General features: G+C 33.4%; 2 protein-coding genes across 3 annotated transcripts; one reads left to right on the top strand and one right to left on the bottom strand.

Moving 5' to 3' along the window:
- On the bottom strand, positions 4062–6068 carry LOC18589903 (glucan endo-1,3-beta-glucosidase). The gene is made up of 2 exons (XM_007015079.2): positions 5862–6068; positions 4062–5189 (listed from the first exon to the last, which is right to left on the bottom strand). The coding sequence occupies exons 1-2, from the start codon at positions 5950–5952 to the stop codon at positions 4243–4245; spliced, it is 1038 nt and encodes a 345-aa protein (XP_007015141.2). The 5' UTR covers positions 5953–6068; the 3' UTR covers positions 4062–4242.
- LOC18589904 lies at positions 11405–21833 on the top strand. 2 transcript variants are annotated; one of them, XM_007015082.2, is made up of 12 exons: positions 11717–11740; positions 12060–13976; positions 14160–14399; positions 14896–15025; positions 16652–16804; positions 16941–17185; positions 17261–17339; positions 18044–18250; positions 19383–19618; positions 20010–20088; positions 20160–20297; positions 20838–21833. In XM_007015082.2, the coding sequence occupies exons 2-12, from the start codon at positions 12130–12132 to the stop codon at positions 21036–21038; spliced, it is 3555 nt and encodes a 1184-aa protein (XP_007015144.2). In that variant the 5' UTR covers positions 11717–11740; positions 12060–12129; the 3' UTR covers positions 21039–21833. The 2 variants fall into 2 exon arrangements, with proteins under 2 accessions (XP_007015142.2, XP_007015144.2); XM_007015080.2 differs by having other exon boundaries at positions 11405–13976.

The following is a 21936-nucleotide window of genomic DNA, read 5'->3' on the forward strand; positions in this document are numbered from 1 at the left end:
GTAAAAACTGATTCTTTACTAGTATTCCAGAAAATTTCAAAAGAAATTTCTAACTTGGACCCTTATGCTAATTTACTGCAAAGAATCAAGGATCTGCTAAAGAGAAGCTGAGACTGCTTTGTAACTCACGTACATCGTGAAGCCAATCAGTGTGCAGATTGGATGGCAACACACCACGATAATCTCTCGTTAGGCTTATATGTTTTTGATAGGTCCCCATCTAGTATTCTTACTCTTTTATTTGGAGATATGTTTGGTATTATTTGGCCAAAGATGATATAGTTTTGATTTAAATTAATATATTTCCTTTATATATAAAAAAATTTACTTGAAAAATGATGATAAAATCCATTTAGGTGGTTTATTTAATTTGAAAACTATCCTTTTGGAAGTTGCCCTACAAAAGTTGTAAGCTGCATCTTACATCTGTTTTAAGTTCTTTAAGAACCATCACCTTTTTTGGCATGGCTTGATTAAAGTTAGCATTAATGATCTTAAAGTTATGGCATGATTTAAAAAGCATACTTTTAGCACCAAAACACATTTGGTTTTAATAAAAGCAACTCTTGGCTGTTTTATGATCATTGTTAATATTTCAAGATCCTTACTATTTTTGAAAGCACATGAGGTCTTGAATAAAGTTTGAACTTAAAGAGATTGACAAGTTGATATAGTTTGAGTATACATGGCACGATTTTCAAAAATTGATAAATTTGGCAAGAAATTAGTTTGTTTTACATGAGATTTGTTTTAACTTGTATACTACCTCAAGTTAGGTCCTGTGGTCGTGACAATTTATATGACCTTCGTACACAAAGTATCTTTTAGCTAGAGATGTTGATGTGAGGAGTCTCACAAAATTATGCTAACAGGGGAAGCCCCCAATCTATTATAAACGTGTGGGGTCCCACGAGATTTAGATCTACTTGAGACTTGGTATGCTTATTATTATATTGATGTTTTGAATACTAAAAGATACATGCATTGATGTTATCAATAAAACAAAATATGTTTAACTTTTGAATTTGGTATGAAAGATTTGGGAGAAGTTAATGTTACTTTTGGTCTTAAAATCTAAGATGTGATAGTGGTCTAATACTAATATAAGAGCATTATGTTGATAGGTTATTTTAAAAGTTTGAACATTTTAATATCACACCTGTGAGTATTTCTTATGATGTTAATACCCAATTAAAAAAAATAGAGGTGATAGTGTAGGTCAATCTAAGTATACTTATATTATTCAGAATCTGATGCATTTGATTAAGTATATTTGACTTGATATAACTTATGTTGTGTGCAAATTGAGCAGATATACACAAAGTTCCAATCGAGATTAATGAATTGCCTCGAGTAGAGTAATAAAATATTTAAGAGGTATAATAAATTATGGTATTTTGTATAATGGATTTCCTACTGTATTAGAAGGATACAATAATGCTAATTGGATTTCAGATTCAGATGAGATAAAATCCACAAGTGAATATGTATTCACCCTCGGTGGGTGTGTTGTAACTTGAAAATCAACCAAATAAACAATAATTGCTAAATTAGCAATGGAATCAGAATTTGTAACTTTGGAGTTGACTGGCAATAGGGTTAAGTGGTTAAGAAACCTTTTAGTAGATATTTCATTGGGAATGAAACTAACACTTTCTGCGTCTATACATTGTGATTGCCAAATGACAATAGCCATTATAAAGAATAAAACTTCTAATAATAAGAATAGACATGTTCGTTTAAAACATGATGTGGTAAAGCAGTTGCTGAAAGATAGAATTATATCCATTAATTATGTGAAGTCAGAACTAAATTTGGGCAATCCTCTGACTAAACCCTTGTGAAGAAAATTAATTAATAATATATCGAGGAGAATGGGACTTAATTAAGCCTATTGAGAAAAATCAACAATAATGGTAACCCAACCTATGTGAGTGGCAATCCTATGAATTAGATTTATATGAGTAATAACAAGTTATTTGTTAATATTTTGATGCATTATAAAATTATTGTCCCTCATATAATGTGAAAATAGTGCAAAACTATAATGAAGGCAAGGTTGAGTTAAACTCTTATAGCATGCTTGGTTCACTAGAAAGAATAAAATGAGAATAGAATAGCCATTCTAAGAGAATAAAATAGAGGAATAATAACTATTACATAGATTGGTTCATTGAATGGAATAGAATAAAAATTGCTATTATTACTTATTCCATTGTTTGGTGGGCATGAATAATTTTGAGAATGGTTAAGGAACAATGGGTAAATGATAAAAATACCCTTTATTAAAATTTAAAATTTTTAATTAAAAAATAAAAAAACTATGATGAGAAAAAAATACTCTTTATTAAAATTAAAGAATTTATTTTGTTAAAAAATAAAAATATTCTGAGCAATAAAATTACAATAACTTTTGCTATAATTAAATAATATTTTCACCAAAATACAAACACATTTTTATTATAATTTAATAATATTTTGTATTAGAAGCTAATTAAACCTTTTATTATAATTAAATAATATTTAATATTAAAAGATAAAATATATTCTTCATTAAATTTAAATAATACTAAATAATATTCTTTATTACATTTATTATATTCAAATAATAATATTAAATAATATGCTTTATAATATTTATTATAATTAAATAATATTAATATATTAAATAATATTTAAATATTTTCATTGCCCTTTTTGGAAAATGAAGTAAAAATTTTGTTTCTCTTGTGCTTTAAAGAGAAAAGGAGTGAGGAAGAGAGAGAAAAAAATAAGTTTAGTATTTTTTTATAAGGTAATTTTTTAAATTGTAAAAAGGTATATTTGTCTGATCAACTTTTTTTCCTATTCCCAACAATTTGGAATAGACATTACCAAGGGGGGCCTTGGTAATGGCTATTCTTCAATATAACTATTTCATTGAACCAAATGCAACTTTATCTCAAGAATGAGAATAGGAGAGGAATGGCTATTCCATTCCTCCCAACCAAGCATGCCCTTAATGAATTCCATATTACTTATGAATAGTATGCTAAATTACAGTATACACTTGATGAAATCACCTATATAAGTGTAGTGTGAGGCCGCTCTTATGAGAATTGTGGTAAATTCTCTAAAGCACTTATGAATAACCAAACACGCGCATGGCTTCTTCACACAAAATCGCGATAAACAACAGAAATTGTGGGGTGTAATGTGATTGATAAAAATCATATTTTACATAAAAAAACTTTTGGTTTATATAAATTATAAACTTCATCAAAATTCTGTGATGTATATTTCATCCTTTCCAGGCCAGGTTCATAATTCAAAAAACACCAGTCTCAATACATTACACTCGAGTGAGATTAGATCCAGCAAAAACACCCTATTATAAAACCTAATGAAATATGTAAAGATTGTTGGATATATAATGATATCTCATAAGGTTTCTATCCCACATTGCTTAAGTACAAAAGATATTAGTGCTTTATATAAGTAAATTCATTATAGGTTTATTGAAAGTTAGAAAAAAAAGTGGCCTTGCATGCATATAAGATCAAACCAAGCTTTGAGAAAATGTGGATTTTCCCTTGCACATGACTATACATGTGGACTAGGCCCAAGTAATATTTTTATACCTTGGTTATATGTTTTTATTTCATTTCCTTGATCAAGGTAAAAATTATCCTTACTCCGAAAAGATGAAAATTATCTTTAAAAACAATGTATAATGTATAACACCTTAGAAAATTATCTTTAAACACAATATATAATGTATCACGTTTCAGATTAATTTCATTGTTATCTATTTCCATTTTCACCAACACAGAAATTTATCTTTAAAGACAATGTATAATGTATAACACCTTCGAAAATTATCTTTAAAGACAATATATAATATATCACGCTTCAGATTAATTTCATTGTTATCTGTTTTCATTTTCACCAACACACCACTTGTAGAAACTAATAAGCTTGCATATGAGAAGGGTGTTAAACAGTTGAAGAGATTTAAGATTAGTTTGGCCCCAAACCTCGTAAACTTCATGACCAGAGGACCCCGCATTAGGCAAACTTAATGAACACACAATACCACTTGAAATCCTTTTAAAGTGGTGATAGAATTTATTTGAACTGTATTTGCTACATTTTATTAGAAGAATAAGATTAATACAGCATGTGAATTAACACACTAGGACACAAGGCACTCATTTAAATCGGACATGCATTTAAGGTCACTAAATTGGACTCTTGGGTCTCTCAGCCCAAATTTATTTGATACTTTGGTTGTCTGTTAGGGAGGAACAGACCGAAGTGTTGCTCAAACCCCGCAGCCTTTAGATTTTCATCAAACATGGCAAATAGGTATGTTTCTATAGCCTGACCTGACCTTTTCGGTGTCCCTTGTGTCACATGATTAATCAGGTTCCTATAGTATTTGCCTGCATTATCAACATTCGCTGCATTTCCACCCTCAGATGGCCAACCACTCTCCGATACAACAATGTTCACGTTAGCCCCTCCCGTCTTCTCCAGAGCAGAATAAAGTGAATCAACCAATGCATCAAAGAGATTTTGGTAGCTATACTGACCATCTTGTAGTACAACCCCAGGGGCAGTGAACAAGGCAAAGTCAAGGCCAATATTTGTAGGGTCACCAGTGTAGCTGAAGTAGGGGTATATATTAGCAAGAAGTGGTGCTCCATTACTTGCCAGGAAGCTGATGATTGGAGTTATAAATGGACTTGATGTGTCACTAAATGAACCAGCTGATGGAGGAGATGATGTTCCAATCACAGATGAGGCTACTGCTGTTGAGACCTTAATCTGGTCTTGTAGACCGACTGCTGCAAGGGCATTGTGAACATTTGTCATGGCAGGCAGAACAAATGCCGCCCGCTGGTCGGAAGGTGAAACTTCATTTCCAATTGCAATGTATCGGAATTTGACATCAGGAGAGAAAGACACAACATTTCTCTGGACCCAGTCATTTGCAGCTGCAGCATCAGAAAGGTCTCGGAGTTTGTCAAGAGGGACATCAAGGATGAGTTCTATGTTAGATCCTCTGAGGGCATTGAGAGTTTCCTGATTTGGATCATAAATTCTCATCCTTCCAATGCCATTTGATTGATAAAGACTTACAACTTCTGCTGCTCCTGGTAAATTGTCTCCATTTCTGCCATAGCAGACGCCTATGGATTGTGCACCTACACATATAAAATTGGGTCAAGATTTCATCAGACACTCGAAATCAACATTTAAAATGTAAATGCTTTATATATAGCACTAGCAGTTGCTCAACATGTTGGACAAACTCTGGCCAGGAGGATAATGTTGAGGATGAAAATGAGAGCCAGAGGCCCTGACTTTTTAAGTAGTGCAGTCCTTTCCTTTATGGCAAGGGCTTCACATCCGTTGTTGTAGTTGGAAACTAATGAAGTTCTCGTGCTAAAGCTTAGCTACTTGCAGGAGTAAATGATGTGATTGAACATCTAATTTACCTCACAAATAATAGTATTGTTTTTTTAAGAACTTGTTAAACTATAATTTTATCTTTAACATGTAAAAAAGGCAAGCATAATTTTATTTTATATTTATTAAATCAAGAAATAAATGATAGGGTATATGTTTTGGTCATCCTCATGAAGTTGGAAGAACACTCTCAACATTAAACAATTTATCCTACTCAAAATTTTGGAAAAGGTAGAAAATAAAGGTTTTTTTTTTTAAAGAATTGTTTGAAAATCCCTTTTTAACTACTTTTTTCTTAGAGATATATAGAATTGGGGTTGGAGCACATGTGAAAGTGAAAAACAGAAAATCTATCCAATACAATATGATTAAAAGTTTCCTCTGAGGTTTTAGTGAGTAAAACATACCTGTTATCTCCGTTTGAGATACCAATAATCCCAAAAGCAGCAACACAGCAGCCATAGAAGCTCTGGTATTTCTTGGTTTGAATGAAGCCATAGACTAGTGGGGAAGAGAACTCTTAACTTATAACATTCATCTCCTTGTTCCATCTATATATAGAGAGGCAAGACCTCCAGGATTGGAAAAGATAACCACATTTTCAACATCTAATTGCCCTGTCAAGCAATCCATTGGAAGATTCATAACCACATTTTCAACATCTAATTGCCCTGTCAAGCAATCCATTGGAAGATTCAACGAAAAGGCATTAATGTTAGAAGAACATTGAAAAATAAGCTTGGAACTATACGCAGATAGATAGCAACTTCTCCAACGGTGTGTTTTTTAGTCTATACTGCTCTTCTCTTTCCAGGAAAAGTCTACCGAGTAACCATGGAAATCTATCAATCTTGCTGCCTTACATGCTAAGCATTCATATAGTCCAAGATTATGACAGTTAAAAGACTAAAGTTTCAAACACTAAAGTAGAAATTTGGGGTCAATGGAGTAGGCCAAGAGAAGTTCTGATCACCATTTGTACAGAGGTTGCGTGTCGTTTCATAACTTGATATACAGGAAATGTGCCACTTTTGAGTCAATGGTGTGCTTCATGGAAGTTCCGTTTAGCATTAACTGATTGATGGCTTAATAGATTTAGATTTGGTGTTTAGCACGATACAAACAAGAGTCTTGCTTTGACGTTTTCAGTAATGGGGGGAGAGGGAAAACAATGTCAACCAGGTAGGACAGATTCTTCAACAAGAATTTGAACACAATAACAAGTTAAAGACTGCATGCCCACTTATTTCTACTTTCAGGGGAGATTGAAGCTATTAAAGCAAGTTTTGATCAATTCTTTATTAAAATGATTAAATGAAAACTAAACCTGTTATCAAATAGAGATAAAATTGAACATTAAAAGCAGTAGATAAATAGAGTTTAACAAATCTATCAAGAATATGTAAAAAAAATTAATTAAACATAAAGTTTACATACAAAATTTAACCATTAATATATTTGAATAGTGGAAGTTTATCATAACTTTTTTTTAAAAAATGTCTGCTTAAAATAAAGTATGAAAGCTTGTTTATAATTTATTTTGTACCATATAATATACTTAATCTATTTTTATTTAATCTCTTTTAATGCAGAACTTAAGAATTTTACTTAAGGAATCTTACTTAATTATGGCACAATTATATACATATATATATAGTTTGATTGATTGACTTATGGAGATCATAGAAATAACATTTGAGTTTATCATTGAAGTATAAATTATGACTTATGGTGTTTCTCCTCCTATATATTCATTCTATCAATCAAAACATAATTTGGGAGGAAAAAAATTCAAACATGAAAATAGCAAGATGATTACATTTCTTAATAAGATGACCTAAATGGATGAAGCCTTAATACCTTGAAAAAGTTTTCAAAATCAGCTTGCAAGTTACTAAATGTTACTCTTTCTTGTTTTTTGTTCATCCCTCAATGAATTTTTAATTCTTTTTTTAGACATTTAATATTTTTATTTTTTTCTTATATTATAATTTTTTTATGATTTATTTTACTTTTTCATATTAAAAAGTATTGATGAAATACCTCATACTTTGATATGGTGGTAAATAAAGTTTATCGGATGCTAATTGAGACCAATTATAATATTTAAACGTGATGAAAGATGAAAGGAGTAGTTTAAGATAAAATATTTCACACGCGAGAAAATAACAATAAAATAATAATAATTTTATCGGAGGAGAATTTGTGAGATAAAAGACGATTTGGAAGTCAAGTGATGCATAATAAGGTATTTTGGGTACCAAGAAGACAAGATAAAATTTTTAAAATAAAATAATATTTTATTAATTAAATAATATTAAAATATTAATATTTAATCGGATGTTGAAATCAGTTATAAAAAAAGATCATATGGTCGATCCAAGTGGGGGAGAAGAAATACAAGTAAATTTTTGTAGAAATAAGCGACAAAAGTGAAATACGCGTGTTTTGTTAAGTCGAACCAACGCGGATAAGTAAATATTTAAATATTGTGGTCATTCGTCGTTGATGTGCAATTTTTATATTTCGGTGGTACACGCATCGAGAAAGAAAGTTAGATGAAAATTGAAATTTTTAGACGTATTAAAAAGATCAAAATTGAAATATAAAGATTAAAGGATATGTAGTGAAATTAATGAGAAAAATAAAATGAACATAGAATAAAATAAAAAAAAATAAATAAATATATAGATGACCAACATGGGTAGCTGCCCATGTGGTCAATAAAAGAGTCAAAGACTTTTTACTTGGTGAATTGGTGGGGGGGGCCATGTGAAGCAACAAGTGAAGGAAGAAAAAAAAAATTTTGATGTGGCCGGTTGGAATAATATGGAACATTCATAAAAAAATAAAATTATATATATATATATATATAATTGACCAAACTAAGTGAAGAAGATCAAGAAGAAGAGAGTGGTCGGTTGAGGGAGTGTAAAAGAGAAACCAAAGAACAAAGAAGAAACAGAGAGAAAGAAAGAACAAAGAGAAAGCCGAGAGAGAAAGAAACATAAAAGGAAAAGAGAGCTGAGTTGAGGGGCTGTTTTTGCTACCATTCAAGAAGGAAAAGATAGCCATTTAAGGGTTGTTTTTGGAGGCTGAAAAGTGCCATTTTTCTGTTGATTTTGGAGGCCAAAAAGTACAGATTTTTGTAGCAGAATTTGAAGGTTTTGAGATGTTGTTTTGGTGGTTAATTGTTATTGTTTTTGCTGCCAATTCTTGGAGGGAAAAGTGCAGCTTAGTTGCTGAATTTTTGAGAAAAAACAGAGCAGCATAGCTATTGATTATGAAGCAAAAATGAGCAGCTTTAGCTGCTGAAATTTTCTGGATTAAAAGACAATAAGTTGTGGTCGGCGATGAGAGAAAGAGAGAGAAAGAAATTGGGAGAGCTCTTGTACGTGAGAAAGGAGAAAGAAAGACAAGCAAGAAGCTGTTGGTCAGCTGGAGAGAGAAGGAAGAGAAAGAAAGAAAGAAAAGAAAAGAAAAGAAAATAACAAGCAAGAAAAATGGACATGGTCCAATAAAGGAAGAATGGGCATGGCCCAATTAAAACGAAATGGGAGAAGTCTATGAATAAGAGTCCAAAAACACCAAAGGAAGAAAAATTCAAAAGAAAAGGAAAGTGGAGATTTGGGCCAACTTAGTTTAATTGGGTAAAATTTCTTTACTCTTCACCATGATTTATTTTGAAATTGGACTATATGAATGCTAGTTTATTTTATTTAATTATGCATTAGTTAGTTGGTGATATGAAGTAAATTTAAGTTGTTTAGAAGGTTGAAATAGGCACTTAATACCGTAAATAAGTTACCGGTGTTAATAATCTAAAAAATTACATGAACGAATGATGCAATTAATTATAGTAAAAATATATTAAGATATGAATTAGGTGAGTGGATTTATGATAGAATGAGAGAGAGAAAAGTAGAATTGATTCACTAAATGTATTGAATTTAAATGGTTGCTAGGAAAGCGTGTTAAACGAAGTAGGTGACGGGCAATTAGGTATAATTATACTCGTATAAGAATCAATAGCGACGTAGAAATCTCACTATTGTGAGGTAAGTAACCTTACTATCATTTTTATTATCTAAAGTATGTTTTTATTTAGTTTTGGTGAAATTTTATGAAAAGAAGTTTAAATGGTAAATCTTTGTGTTTTACAAACAAAATGTATTTACATGAAAGGATTTTATAAATTGCCTTGAAACAAAATAATGATTTTGAAAAATAGAGTAATTGGATATCACTTGTTATATCGTAAATTTATGATTTGAAATCAAATGGCTTATGACAATATTTGCATGAATGGTTGAATTGATATTGGTGTTGAAATGTATGAAATATGTATTTAACCTTGAAAGGTTGTGAATTACAATAATTGTCATATCATGTTATTGAATTTTATTGTATGGTGGGTTTAGCTTGCTGCAGTGGACGGATTCTGTGGACCAGCCTATTAAAGGGGCACAGAATCCGGATATATATATGTACCTCGGTCGGAGAGACGCGTAGGGTATCTCCTGAGGTATGGATAGAGTTTGCGTCACGCCGAACCACCTCGTGATGATGAACTTCGCTAACGCTAAGGAACGGCTGTATTTTTCTCAAACTAAAAATATGTTTTACATGTATATGAAATTTTAACAGCCTTGGTGGGCTTGAGTGTACGCCTCTGATCAAGGTGTCATCGAGTACTATTTGATGGCATGAGCCAAATGTTTATGGAAGTCATAAGCCTTAATGAGAAATTAAATGAAATACAACCGTTTGCATGGGTTGTGATGAATTTTCAAATTGTGAAATACTTAAAATGATGAGATATTTTAATTGTCTCCTTTTACTCGGTTTTAGCTGATTTAAATTATGTTTGTTTACTCACTGAGATTTTATAATCTCACCACCCTCCTTTCCACCCATTTCAGGCTCCGAGTAGGCTGTAGATAACTGAATCCATCAAGGGCTTCTAGTGGATTAACGTCCTCCACACTGTAGGTTCACAGTTTTCTTTATTTCTAGTTATTTGTGGGACCACTTGATATTGTAAATTTAAATTAATTTAAATACTCTAGTTTATTACGTTACAGTATGAATTAAATTATTTTGCTTTTATGTTACAAAAAGTATTTACGTATAACTCTAAAATTACTGTTTATAAAAAAATAAAATATTTTATTAAATATTTTGTTTTATCTTCTCATTATATTTAAATAATTATAATTTCATTTTAAATAAAAGTTTTAGATGCCTAAACTTATTTTTAATTATGAATTATACGATTGGTACTTGTTTACAACATTTTTAACTGGTTTCGAAATTTTCAGTAAAAAATGACCAAAATTGTCCTGTGAGACAAAAATTTTTATTTTATCAATTTTAAGTTGAAAATAGCTCAAAATCTTTTAGAACATAAAATTTGGCAACGGTTACTCACCGGGGGAAATAAAAACTGATATTAAGCCTTGCAGGGTTTCGATTGGCATTCCGAGAGATGAGTGTCCATCGGGGTACCGCGACGATTGTTATGGATTAGAAGGAAGTTCCGGGTCGTGACAATTAAATATCTAAATTATTAAAAAATTTAAAATTTTAACATAAAATATTTAACAATAAAAAATTTATTTTAATTTTCATAAAAGTCAAAAAAATATTAAAAAAAGAGAAGGGGGAGTATATACAATTATAAATGGAACTATCAACTATAGAAGATTCACATATTTTTCCCTCCAAAGCTAAGGAAAAATAGGAGAAAATATGCATTATTCTGCTCCACTTGCAAAGTAATAAAAAAAATGCACTTGTAATTTGTAAAGTTGTTGTTAACTCTCTATTTTAATATCATGACAATTCAATATTAAAAATTAAAAAATATTTAAAAATTAAAAAAAAAACCCTAAAGAAGTAAGAAAAATTTAAAAAAAAAAAACAAAGGGAAACAAAAGAAAGCTTTTACAATGCAACATTGGAGGATCAAAATTTAAAAAGGAAAAAAAAAACCACCTCCAAAAACTGTGAAAAGGACCTCTCTTTCTCTACACCTTGCATTGTTAATCTCTGTTTTTATTATTTTATCATCCTTAAAACCAAATTATTTGTTTCCATTTCCTTTTGCTAATTCAATGAAATAAAAAAAAAAAAAAAAAACCCCAACCAGCAGCCACCTTTTGATCAATCAAGAATCAGATTTTCAATCCACACACATTGACAGCCGTTGGATTTGATGACTCCGACGTTGACATGTCGCCGGCGTTGCTAGACCCTGGAGGAGCTGCTCCTTCAACTCCCAAAGGTCAGGTTTCTTCTGTTCCTTTTACAGTGAATTCTTTTGGGTCTTTTTCAGTTTCTCAATCTAAGCTTTCACCGGAGAAAATGAACCCATCTTCTAGTTTTGGTGTTGGAGGTGATTTTAGTTCTGGGTTTTCCAATTCGACCCCGAATAATCCCAATTTCAGCTTCAATACATCTTCATTACAGCAACCGTCTGGGGGCCTTGCTAGACCAAGGCTTGTCAAAATTAGAAAGCAATTAAATTCCCACACTTTAAAATCTTCAGGCAATTTAGAAACCCGGGTAGGCCCCGGTTTTAACCCGTTTCGGCCTGTTTCCAGTGTTCCCCACCTGAATCCATCTGATGGGAGTGGCTTGGGTGGGAATTTGGATGGAGGAGTTGTGGAGAAAATGAGCAATTTGAGAATTGGGAAGAGTTGTAGTTTTGATGATCAAAGTTTAGTTTCGAAGCTTCCGGATTATATAAGGAAGTTGAACATTGAGGATGGTTTGAAGGTCAATCAGAGTAATGAGAATGATGGCAATGTAGGTAGTTGTGGTGGAAGAGGTGTGGAAACCGAGAAACTTCCAAATGAGTTGAGGAGCAAGTTGAATATTAAAGGCAGTGAGGATGTTGATGGCGGAGCTAAGAAGGATTTTGTATTTAAGGGTAGTGGAAAAAGTAGTGATTCTTTGGTTGGAAGCTCGACGGATTCACTTCATGATGGAATTAAGAATTCGAACATAAAGGGGTCTCATGATAGTAATGCCAATGAGAGAGATGGTTTTGTCTCTAGGAGTAGTAAAATCACCAGTCATCTTGGCCGGGAAAGAGAAAAGGTATTGTCAACTGAGATGGAGAGGAAGTTGAATATTGGGAGTCTAATGGGAGATTCTACTGGTCAAACAGATAGGGGATTTTCTTCTTCGCTAGTCTTTGAAAAGGATGTGCAAACTGAAAAGTTGGGTGATAAGAAGCTCCATGAATTTGGTAAATCAGTTCACAGAAAATCTACTTTCCAGGTGGCAACACCGGGTTTATATCCAAGTAGTAAAGTTCCTATGGATCAACTTATAAATGATATTGGACCTGGTGAAGCTGCAGCATCAACAACTTTGTTTTCATCTAGTTCTATGCATTTCCAGCCTGGTGCAAATGTCTTTGGCATGACTTCTGATCAACCAGATAAGAAGGATGAGTTTGGTTTTACAGCCAAACAAGACCGTATAGAAACACCCTTCGTGGAATTCAAAACTCCTAACCCACGGACAAATATATTCTCTGGCTTAAACAAAAAATTGGAATTCAATGCAAAAAGAGAAGCTGGTACAAGCACAAAAGTCAAGAAAAGGAAGGGAAAGTTGAAGCAGCCTGCGCCAGTTCAGTTGCGGCATGGACAAGATTTCGTTTCAAGTAAAACTACTCCACAGGATAATGCAGAGGCTCCTGAGTCTTATTCACCAATGGATGTCTCGCCATACCAGGAAACACTAGCTGACACTCAATGTTCAAGAGAATCTTCTGTAGCTTCAGATGAGTGTTTCAGTCTTGATAAAAAATTTACATCCTGTGATTCACAGCCAGCAGTTTCAAGTGATGCAATAGATGAGGATCTGGTTGCTGCGACACAGCATATGAATATAAATGAAAGGGAGGAGAAAGATGAAAAAACAGAAGAGGAGGGTTCTGGAAATGTTTTTGATAAAAGTGTTGCTGCTGAAGCTCCCCAAGAAGATTCTGTATCTGGGGCTGAAACTGAAAGCTTTATATCTGCGGCTGAGGAGATAGATTATAACATTGATATTGTTGTTAGTTCAGCTGAATCTGAAGCAAGTACAAGATCAAATATTGAGAGGCAAGATAGTGATGCTCAGATGTACTCTGCTTCCCCTTCTAATCTAGAACATATAAGTGGGTTTGGCTTCACATTTGCTGCATCTTCTTCTGCTCAAAGTCAACTATCATCATCAAAACGCCACCAGAAAAAGAAGAATTTGGCTAAAATTGCTTTTGATTCTCCTAATTCTAGTTTGAATGTGAGAATCCCTTATGCATCATCCTCTGTACAGTTGTCTCCTTACCCTGGAGCTTCATTGCATGTGTTCCCTGGGCAAGACCAGAAACCAGATGTATCTACTTTGCAAAGCAAGGTTGGAGAGAACTCTGTGGTGGACAAAGGACCTAAGGTCAAGCATGAGCCTTATTTGACTGGTGCAAGGACTGCAGCTCAGGAATCATGCGAAAAGTGGCGATTAAGGTTATTAAGTTTTTGATAATTTACCTTCATTCTTTTAAAAAGTTCTATTTTCTGAGTAGATTAATTGTTTTTATGCTCTTATAGATCATACTTGATCCATCTTGTAATTTGATGATGTGACCTCCATTCATGCTTGATTTCCCTCTACTGATGAATCCATTTTGTTTAACTGACATATATCAGGGGAAACCAAGCCTATGCTAATGGGGATTCATCCAAAGCCGAGGAATATTACACGCAAGGGATAAATTGTATTACTCCGAATGAGACATCAAGAAGCTGTCTTCAGGCATTGATGCTGTGCTATAGCAACCGTGCTGCTACACGTATGTCTCTTGGAAGAATGAAAGATGCAGTAGGAGATTGTATGATGGCGGTCGCAATAGATCCAAACTTTTCTAGGGTTCAGCTTAGATTGGCAAAGTAAGGCTCTACATTTGTTTCCTTTGCTTTAATTTGAGCCACTGCTGTTCTGGAGTTGTATGTATTTCTGATTCAAAACTACAAATTCTTTTCTATACTAACCTTATTCAAGATAAAGAAAAAAAATTTTGTTTTGAAGTCTTTGTTGCATGAGGATTTATAAGTATTTGTTTCAAATTGTTCACAGTCGCTGCTTTGGTGCTCATTTTGAAACTTAACCTTTCCATTTGATTGCCCTTTTGAAGTGATTAAGATATGTCATTTTGTGCAGTTAAATTACCAACTACATTTTCCATTTTCTACATAATCTATTTTAGTTTGGAATTAATATTTCTCTTCATTGTTATCCAGTTATTATTGTTACGCAGTTAGTTTTATATTAATTTGCTTGTCAGTGCTATGATTTAAAGTGCAATGCTGGGTTGATTGTTGTTTGTTATTGGCTTTCTCTTTGCTCTTCTAACTTGGGCTTCTTCCTTATTTCTTTTCCTTCAAGTTGCTACCTTGCCCTTGGGGAAGTTGAAAATGCAATGCAATATTTCACGAAGTGCTTACAATCTGGAAGTGATATTTGTGTGGACCGAAAAATTGCTGTACAAGCCTCTGATGGCTTACAAAAGGCACAGGTACTTATTATTATTATTATTATTATTTGAGAGGAACTAGTAACTTTTCAGTATTCCTTTATTCAAGTCTATTTGGTCTGTGTTAATTGTAACATTAATTAGGATTTACAATTTATTCTTTAGATCCATAAAGATCAATAAAATTTTGAAATAGATCCAAGTGAACAAACTCATCTAGTCTTCGTTTGAGCTCATGCTACTGAGTAGCCCATCTTCTTTGAATTATGGTTGCATATAGGTAAGTATGTTGTGGTTTAAATTTTCAATGGATTTTTGAAGCCAAATAAAAATGTTCCATTGCAGAAATTGAAGCTGAGCCAAGTCCTAGTCACTTGAAAGGATGAAACTAAATTGAATTGAAAAGTTTAGTTTAGTTTGATTTTTCCACTCGTTTAGGATCTTAAACTACATGAGCCCAAATTTTATGTACTGGATCAAGAAAATGTGCCTTAGCTTCTCATATATAATATATTATTGCAATCAGATTAATACAACTGTCAATGATTATATAGCAAATATATATACTCCTGGTAAGCAAATAATTTCCAGTGCATCTGCAAATGAGTCCAAAATTTTGTCTTCAGGGTTTAAGGAGCCAGGGCGCTTTGAACAAGTATAAGAGCTTGACCCTTCTTATTTTCAATTGTTGCTCCCAAATCCACTATATGTGACATAGTGGAACCTTTTATCTTTTGGTTGGAAAGAGCTTGGTCATTGAAGGAGATGCTCTTCTTCTCCAAAAGGAGTTCAGTTGATCATAGCTGCCCCTGCCTAATCTCTCGATGATCCTCATCTAGGAGGAATTGAGAGATTTCAACTTTCTTGAAAATCTTATGTGTTTCTTTTACCAATGATGGATGAAAATAATACATCAATCAGCAGCTTCAGCGGCAAAGGTGATGTTGAAATTAAAAAGTAGTGGACTACTAAAGGAAGCTTAATGCTTCCACATAGACAACTTTAAAGACGTAATGATGCATCTTAAAGTGTTAGAAACATTGTTATTCTCTATTATCAACCTCTGTGCTTAAATTAATTAAATTCCTGGCTATATGCTGTTTTTCAGGAGTTTAATTGCTATTTGCTATATCATGGACCCAGACATGTCTGAATTAAAACTTTCTTGCAAAAACATCCTTTTTTTTTCTATGTCTGCATGGGTCTTTGCATGTGTGTGAGTATCTGGTGGTGGTGGGAGTTTACATTTTGGAAATTTGATATCATTAGCAGGTGGAAGGTGTATATTATGGACCCAGACACTTCTGAATTAAAAACGTTTTTGCAAAATCATCCCTTTTTTTCTGTGTATTAGTCTGTGCATGTGCATGCATATCTGGTGGTGGTGGGGGTATACATTTTGGAAATTTGATAGCATTATCAAGGGGAAGGTGTATAATTATCTTGATATCCCCCTTTTCCTGCATTGTATATTTAATTTTAGCTTTGATGGATTTAATGATACTTTTTTTTTTGTTTTTATGTTTTCTTCCTCCTTTCTTTAAATAGTTTCTTAACCTTGATAAATGTTCAGAGCTTTTTCAAATTGTTTATTTTTCAGCTTCACTCTGTTGATTTATTTGCAGTGATGATAATAATGTGACTGATGAGTGTTTTCCTCTCTGGCAGAAAGTGTCTGAATGCATGCATCAGTCGACTGAACTTTTGCAAGGGAGAACATCTGATGATGCAGAGAGTGCTCTGAAATTAATTGCCGAGTCCTTGCAGATTAGCTTGTACTCAGAAAAATTGCTTGAAATGAAAGCAGAGGCCCTTTTCATTGTATGTGTATTTTTGTTGATATATAATTGTCTAAATGAGAAACTTCTGAAAGTTGATAGTTTACTGTCTATTTAAGCATATGTTAAATCACAGGAAGATTGTTTGGAATTGTAATAACATTTTTGCAATCTGGCAGCTGCGCAAATATGAAGAGGTAATTCAGCTGTGCGAGCAAACATTTGATTCTGCTGAAAAGAATTCTCTTTCATTCAATATCAATGGGCAACTGGCCAATCTGGATGGTTCTGGATTATCAAAGGACTCTACATTTAGAAGTTGGCGGTGTTGCCTGATCTTCAAATCTTACTTTCATCTAGGAAAGCTTGAAGAAGCTATTGCTTCACTGGAGAAGCAAGAAGAATTGCAATCTGCTACAGATAGGTAAATTCACTGCCTTCTCATTCAAAATATTCTAATTTATGTGATGGAGTACAATAATTGTTGCACATTTCTCAGTCTGTCCAGGGATGGAAGCAACAGTTTGGAATCATCAATTCCATTGACTGGTACTGTTCATGAGCTCTTACGTCATAAGGTATTTCCTTGATATGCTTTTAACTCTAAGAAACATTTTATGCAGAGTTATGCACAACATTGTGCTTTTGTTGGTGTGATTGGCATTTTTTTTTTTCTGTGAGGCAGTGGGATTGACTTTTGAGTGCTGCAACTCATAGGTACATATAAAAGCATTATTCCTTTACATGCTTATAGGGGATTTCAAAAACATATTGCTACCTAAATTGGTGGGATTCACATTGAGTAATATTTCATTGGAAATTGCTTTTGCTATTTGCTTTCAGAAGTATAAGGCAAAAAGATGTGTTTGGATACAAAAGCAAACAATGTTTATGGAAAATTAAAAATTTTAAAAATAGTTGTTTTTGGATAAATGCATGATTTAACTGCTATATAGAACAATTATATCAAAATTGGTGTTGTGTGTTGATCAATTGTTCATTTTGAATCAATTAGGATTTTTCTTTCTCCTGTATTCTTTTTTTTTTTTTGGGTATGCATCTTTCTAGTGTCTCTTTTACTTTATAGCAACTTTTGAGGAAATAAAAGGCTAGTACTGAGAAGTTGTAACAGCAACATCCAAATGGTGCCTAGAAAATTTGTGCCATCCATTACCTTTCAACTCTAAATGTTATTTCTTTCTTTTTGTCAGAAGTCTGATAATGCTTTGTGGTGTATAGATTAAAATTTTGATATAAATGCAATTATTTCTTTAATCTCCAGGCTGCAGGGAATGAAGCATTTCAATCAGGAAGACACTCAGAAGCTGTTGAACATTATACTGCTGCTTTATCTTGCAATGTGGAGTCACGGCCTTTTGCAGCTATTTGTTTTTGCAATCGTGCTGCTGCATACAAAGCACTGGGCCAAGTCACTGATGCTATTGCTGATTGCAGCCTTGCCATAGCACTTGATGGCAATTATTTGAAGGTTTTTCTCCAAACTGATAAAGGCATAATTTCTGTATGGTTTAACATAATTGTCACAGGCTAAGACATATGCCCTATAGCCCGTCCACTTTGTTATGCATGATGAATGATTATTAAACTTGCTTCTCTTTAAGTCATGCTTTAGGACATTTAAGACTGTGACTTGTGCCTCCTAGCACTTTAGTTTTCAAATTCAGTTAGTTAATGCTGTTTTCTTTTCTTTCCTTTTTTCTTTTGGAACTTCTTATCGCTTTGTTCTTGCCTTGCTGGTACACACAAGTGAAAATGCATCTACCAAATGCCTTTTCTAGAACTTTTGCTTATCTGTTGCTTAAAATGGGGTAAATTTCTTGTTCTCTTGTTTGTTAAAAACAATATATGTTATCCAGAAGTTTCTTACATATGGCAGAGTAATCTCAGCATCATATTGTGTTGTATGGATCTCAAAAATAGGTATTTGGCAGCTATGGAAAGTGATTGTACAAATTTTGTACTTTGGGTTATCTATTTTACAGATTGCTTTTTAGACATCTATTGCAAACTTTCAATCCTTGCAGATGTTGCTTTCTGAATGATTGGAGCCCTTGGGCTGCATTATTTGTTGTATGTTTATTTACTTTCAGTGCATTTTCCCTGTCCCTATTATTTTCTATGGGCATTTCTTCATGATTTTAATTATTGTTTGTTTACCCCATGAATTAATTTAGTTTTCTATTTGATGGCATCATAAAAAGATGTGTGAGACATTTATTCATTTGATTATGTAACTAATTAATCTGTAGATTTGATAGGTAGCTATGTTAATCTGATTTTTCATTTTTGCTCATGCCTATGTCATGCTCATTGGACACTTCATAATTGAAATGAGTACGAGGATATAACCCTCAGAATAAAAGGAAAACTTACATAAACATTTGAATGTACTTGTGTAGGACATGTACACAACCATTCTTGAGCCCAAGTCCAAACAATATAGGTGGTCAGAATTTGTGTGAAATCCACACATGATTTTAAAATGATGTCTGTGGAGAGTTCTTTTTTTCCAAAAAATATCTATTCATTTTGGAGAAATTTTGTTGTCTTCTAGACAATAACTTTCTTGGTAACAAATTTGTTTGTGCGCACTTTTGCAGGCAATTTCTAGACGAGCCACTTTATATGAGATGATTAGAGACTATGGGCAAGCAGCCAATGATCTTGAAAGACTTCTTTCTCTTCTCATGAAGCAAATGGAGGCAAAGACCAATCAAATTGGAACCTCTGACAGATCAATGAACTTGGCAAATGACTTGAGACAAGCTCGTATGTGGCTTTCTGAAATTGAGGAAGAAGCCAAAAAGGAAATCCCTTTGGATTTGTACCTTATTTTGTAAGTTTCCAATGCATCATGGTCTATATGAACATGGATCTTTAGACTACTTTCTTCTTTGGCTTAATATCAAATCATTTGTTAGCTTTTCCTTTAGGATTTTTCAAATATTATTTCCATTCATCTTTGTTTTTATAAAGATTATAAATTTATAAAAATTTGATAAATGGTTAGTAAATTATAAATTTTGTGAAGGGAGTTTAAAAATTTCCATTCATCCTTGTTTTTAGCCAAATCCATTCATCTTTGTTGGACAACGTAATTGAAGAAATCTAGCAAGGTTTTTTATATTTTGTTGTCTATTTGTCTTTCCCAGAGCCATATTTATGGATCATGGATTGTGGAACCATATTTGGATTAACAATAGCTCTTATTGTAATTGTAATGGCAGAGGGGTTGAACCATCTGTTTCAGCAGCAGAAATTAAGAGGGCATATCGGAAAGCTGCTCTTAGACATCATCCTGACAAGGTTTCTTATATCTGCTGCTATATGCATTTTATGAAGTTTGGTGCCAATCTGACAGGTTTTTATTTATGTAGGCTGTCCAATCCTTGGTAAGAAATGAACATGGAGATGACAAACTTTGGAAGGAGATTAGAGAAGAAGCCCACAAGGATGCTGACAAACTATTTAAGATAATTGGAGAGGCATATGCGGTACTTTCAGACCCTATCAAGGTATGTCTTATTCTCATTCTCTACGTCTATGCCTTGCTTTAGGTGCATTGTAATACCTTTATGTTTGTGGTGTATGGAACTATTTATTGCCAAGTAATTGCTAGCAAAGAGTGGTCAAGTTACTCCTAGATTAGGTTTGAGACTTGCTCAATGCAGAGGTGTGCGAGTCACCAGCATACTTTAAAAGGCAAACAATCTTGGACGGGGCCTTGTAGAGGCAGGACAGTGGAAGTCCAAGTCATTCAAATTGGCAGTTAATAGGAGATCCTAGGCAATGCATAGTGTGCCATTGGACATTTTGTCCAACCTAAACATAAAAATGTATCTTTCTTCACAACGGTTTCATATTTAAGTAATGCATTTAATAGGTTTTTCTGTATGAATTAAAAAGTGAAACAACAGTTGCATTTCCTTCCTCTGCTCTGCATATCATTCTGTCAGAAAGCCATATGATAACTGGCAGTCTAATTGTTTCTTCTTTCATATTGCTTTGTTACTGGGCAAATATGGTGTTTATCTTGCAACAATGACTTTCTGCAGCGCTCAAGGTATGATCTTGAGGAAGAGATGAGGAGTTTGCAAAAGAAACGTACTGGAGGCACATCCAGAGCTGCTACAGATGCTCAAAGTTATTCATTTGATAGAAGTGGTAGTAGGCGACCATGGAGGGAGGTCTGGAGATCATATGGCTACTCAAGCTCCAAAGGATCAGAAGCCACTCGATCAAACAGATATTATTGACAATTGTGTGCCTACAGTTTGAAGAGATTCTTGAGATATCTGATGGAGTTATACAACGATGTTTAGCAGATTCAGACTTGGCTTAGGGACTCTGTGGAAAGGGAATTGACTCCAACCGCTGTCCAAGAATAGGTCCATACTTGCAGGATGCTATACCTGATGATTCAAAAGGCTTGTTGAAAGTTCCGAGTAATGCCAGGTCCTAAAGAGATTTTTGGTTGAGGGTTTTTCTAACAGTTTGTGAATGGCTAAAAGCTTGAACTAACAAAGTTAAAAGTTTGCAAGTCTGAAAGACTTATGGTTTGAGGAAATGGTGTTCTTGTTAAGAAATATGGGAAAAGAAAGAAACAGAAAAGAGCTGGCTCTTTTCCATAATCTAACAGAGGAAAGTCTGGACATTGCAAATGTACGGATGACGTGTACAGACACATTGAGATAAATAAATTCAGGCAAAGAGCTTCAGGGCTTTGCAGTTTTCTACCTCCGGCTGATTCCGGTTAAAGTGGGAGAGCAGTTTGTTTCTAAATTGGTCACAGGCTCAGAGAGAGAGTTGATATCAAAAAAAAAAATTTCTTTATACTTTCCAGATTGATTGTTTGATTTCATTGCTTGTTAATGAAGAGAAATGGTGCTTTCCAAATGTATTATATTTATAACACAAATCAAAGATGCTTGATTGTACAGTCTGCTATGAAAGGTGAAAGTTTGAATGAGAAGACCTTTCAATATGGGGCTTCACTCAATCATCATAATCTTTGGAATCTACCTTTGCTCATCTTTTTGGGTGTGATGTTATTTACCATTTACAAAAAATAATTGTAATCTGTTTGGTTTATATAAGATAAAGAAATTGTTCGAGTATTAGATACAAAATATAGCCCTATTAAAAATGCAACGT

Source organism: Theobroma cacao, chromosome 9 (assembly GCF_000208745.1).
Source record: "Theobroma cacao cultivar B97-61/B2 chromosome 9, Criollo_cocoa_genome_V2, whole genome shotgun sequence".
NCBI lineage: Eukaryota > Viridiplantae > Streptophyta > Magnoliopsida > Malvales > Malvaceae > Theobroma > Theobroma cacao.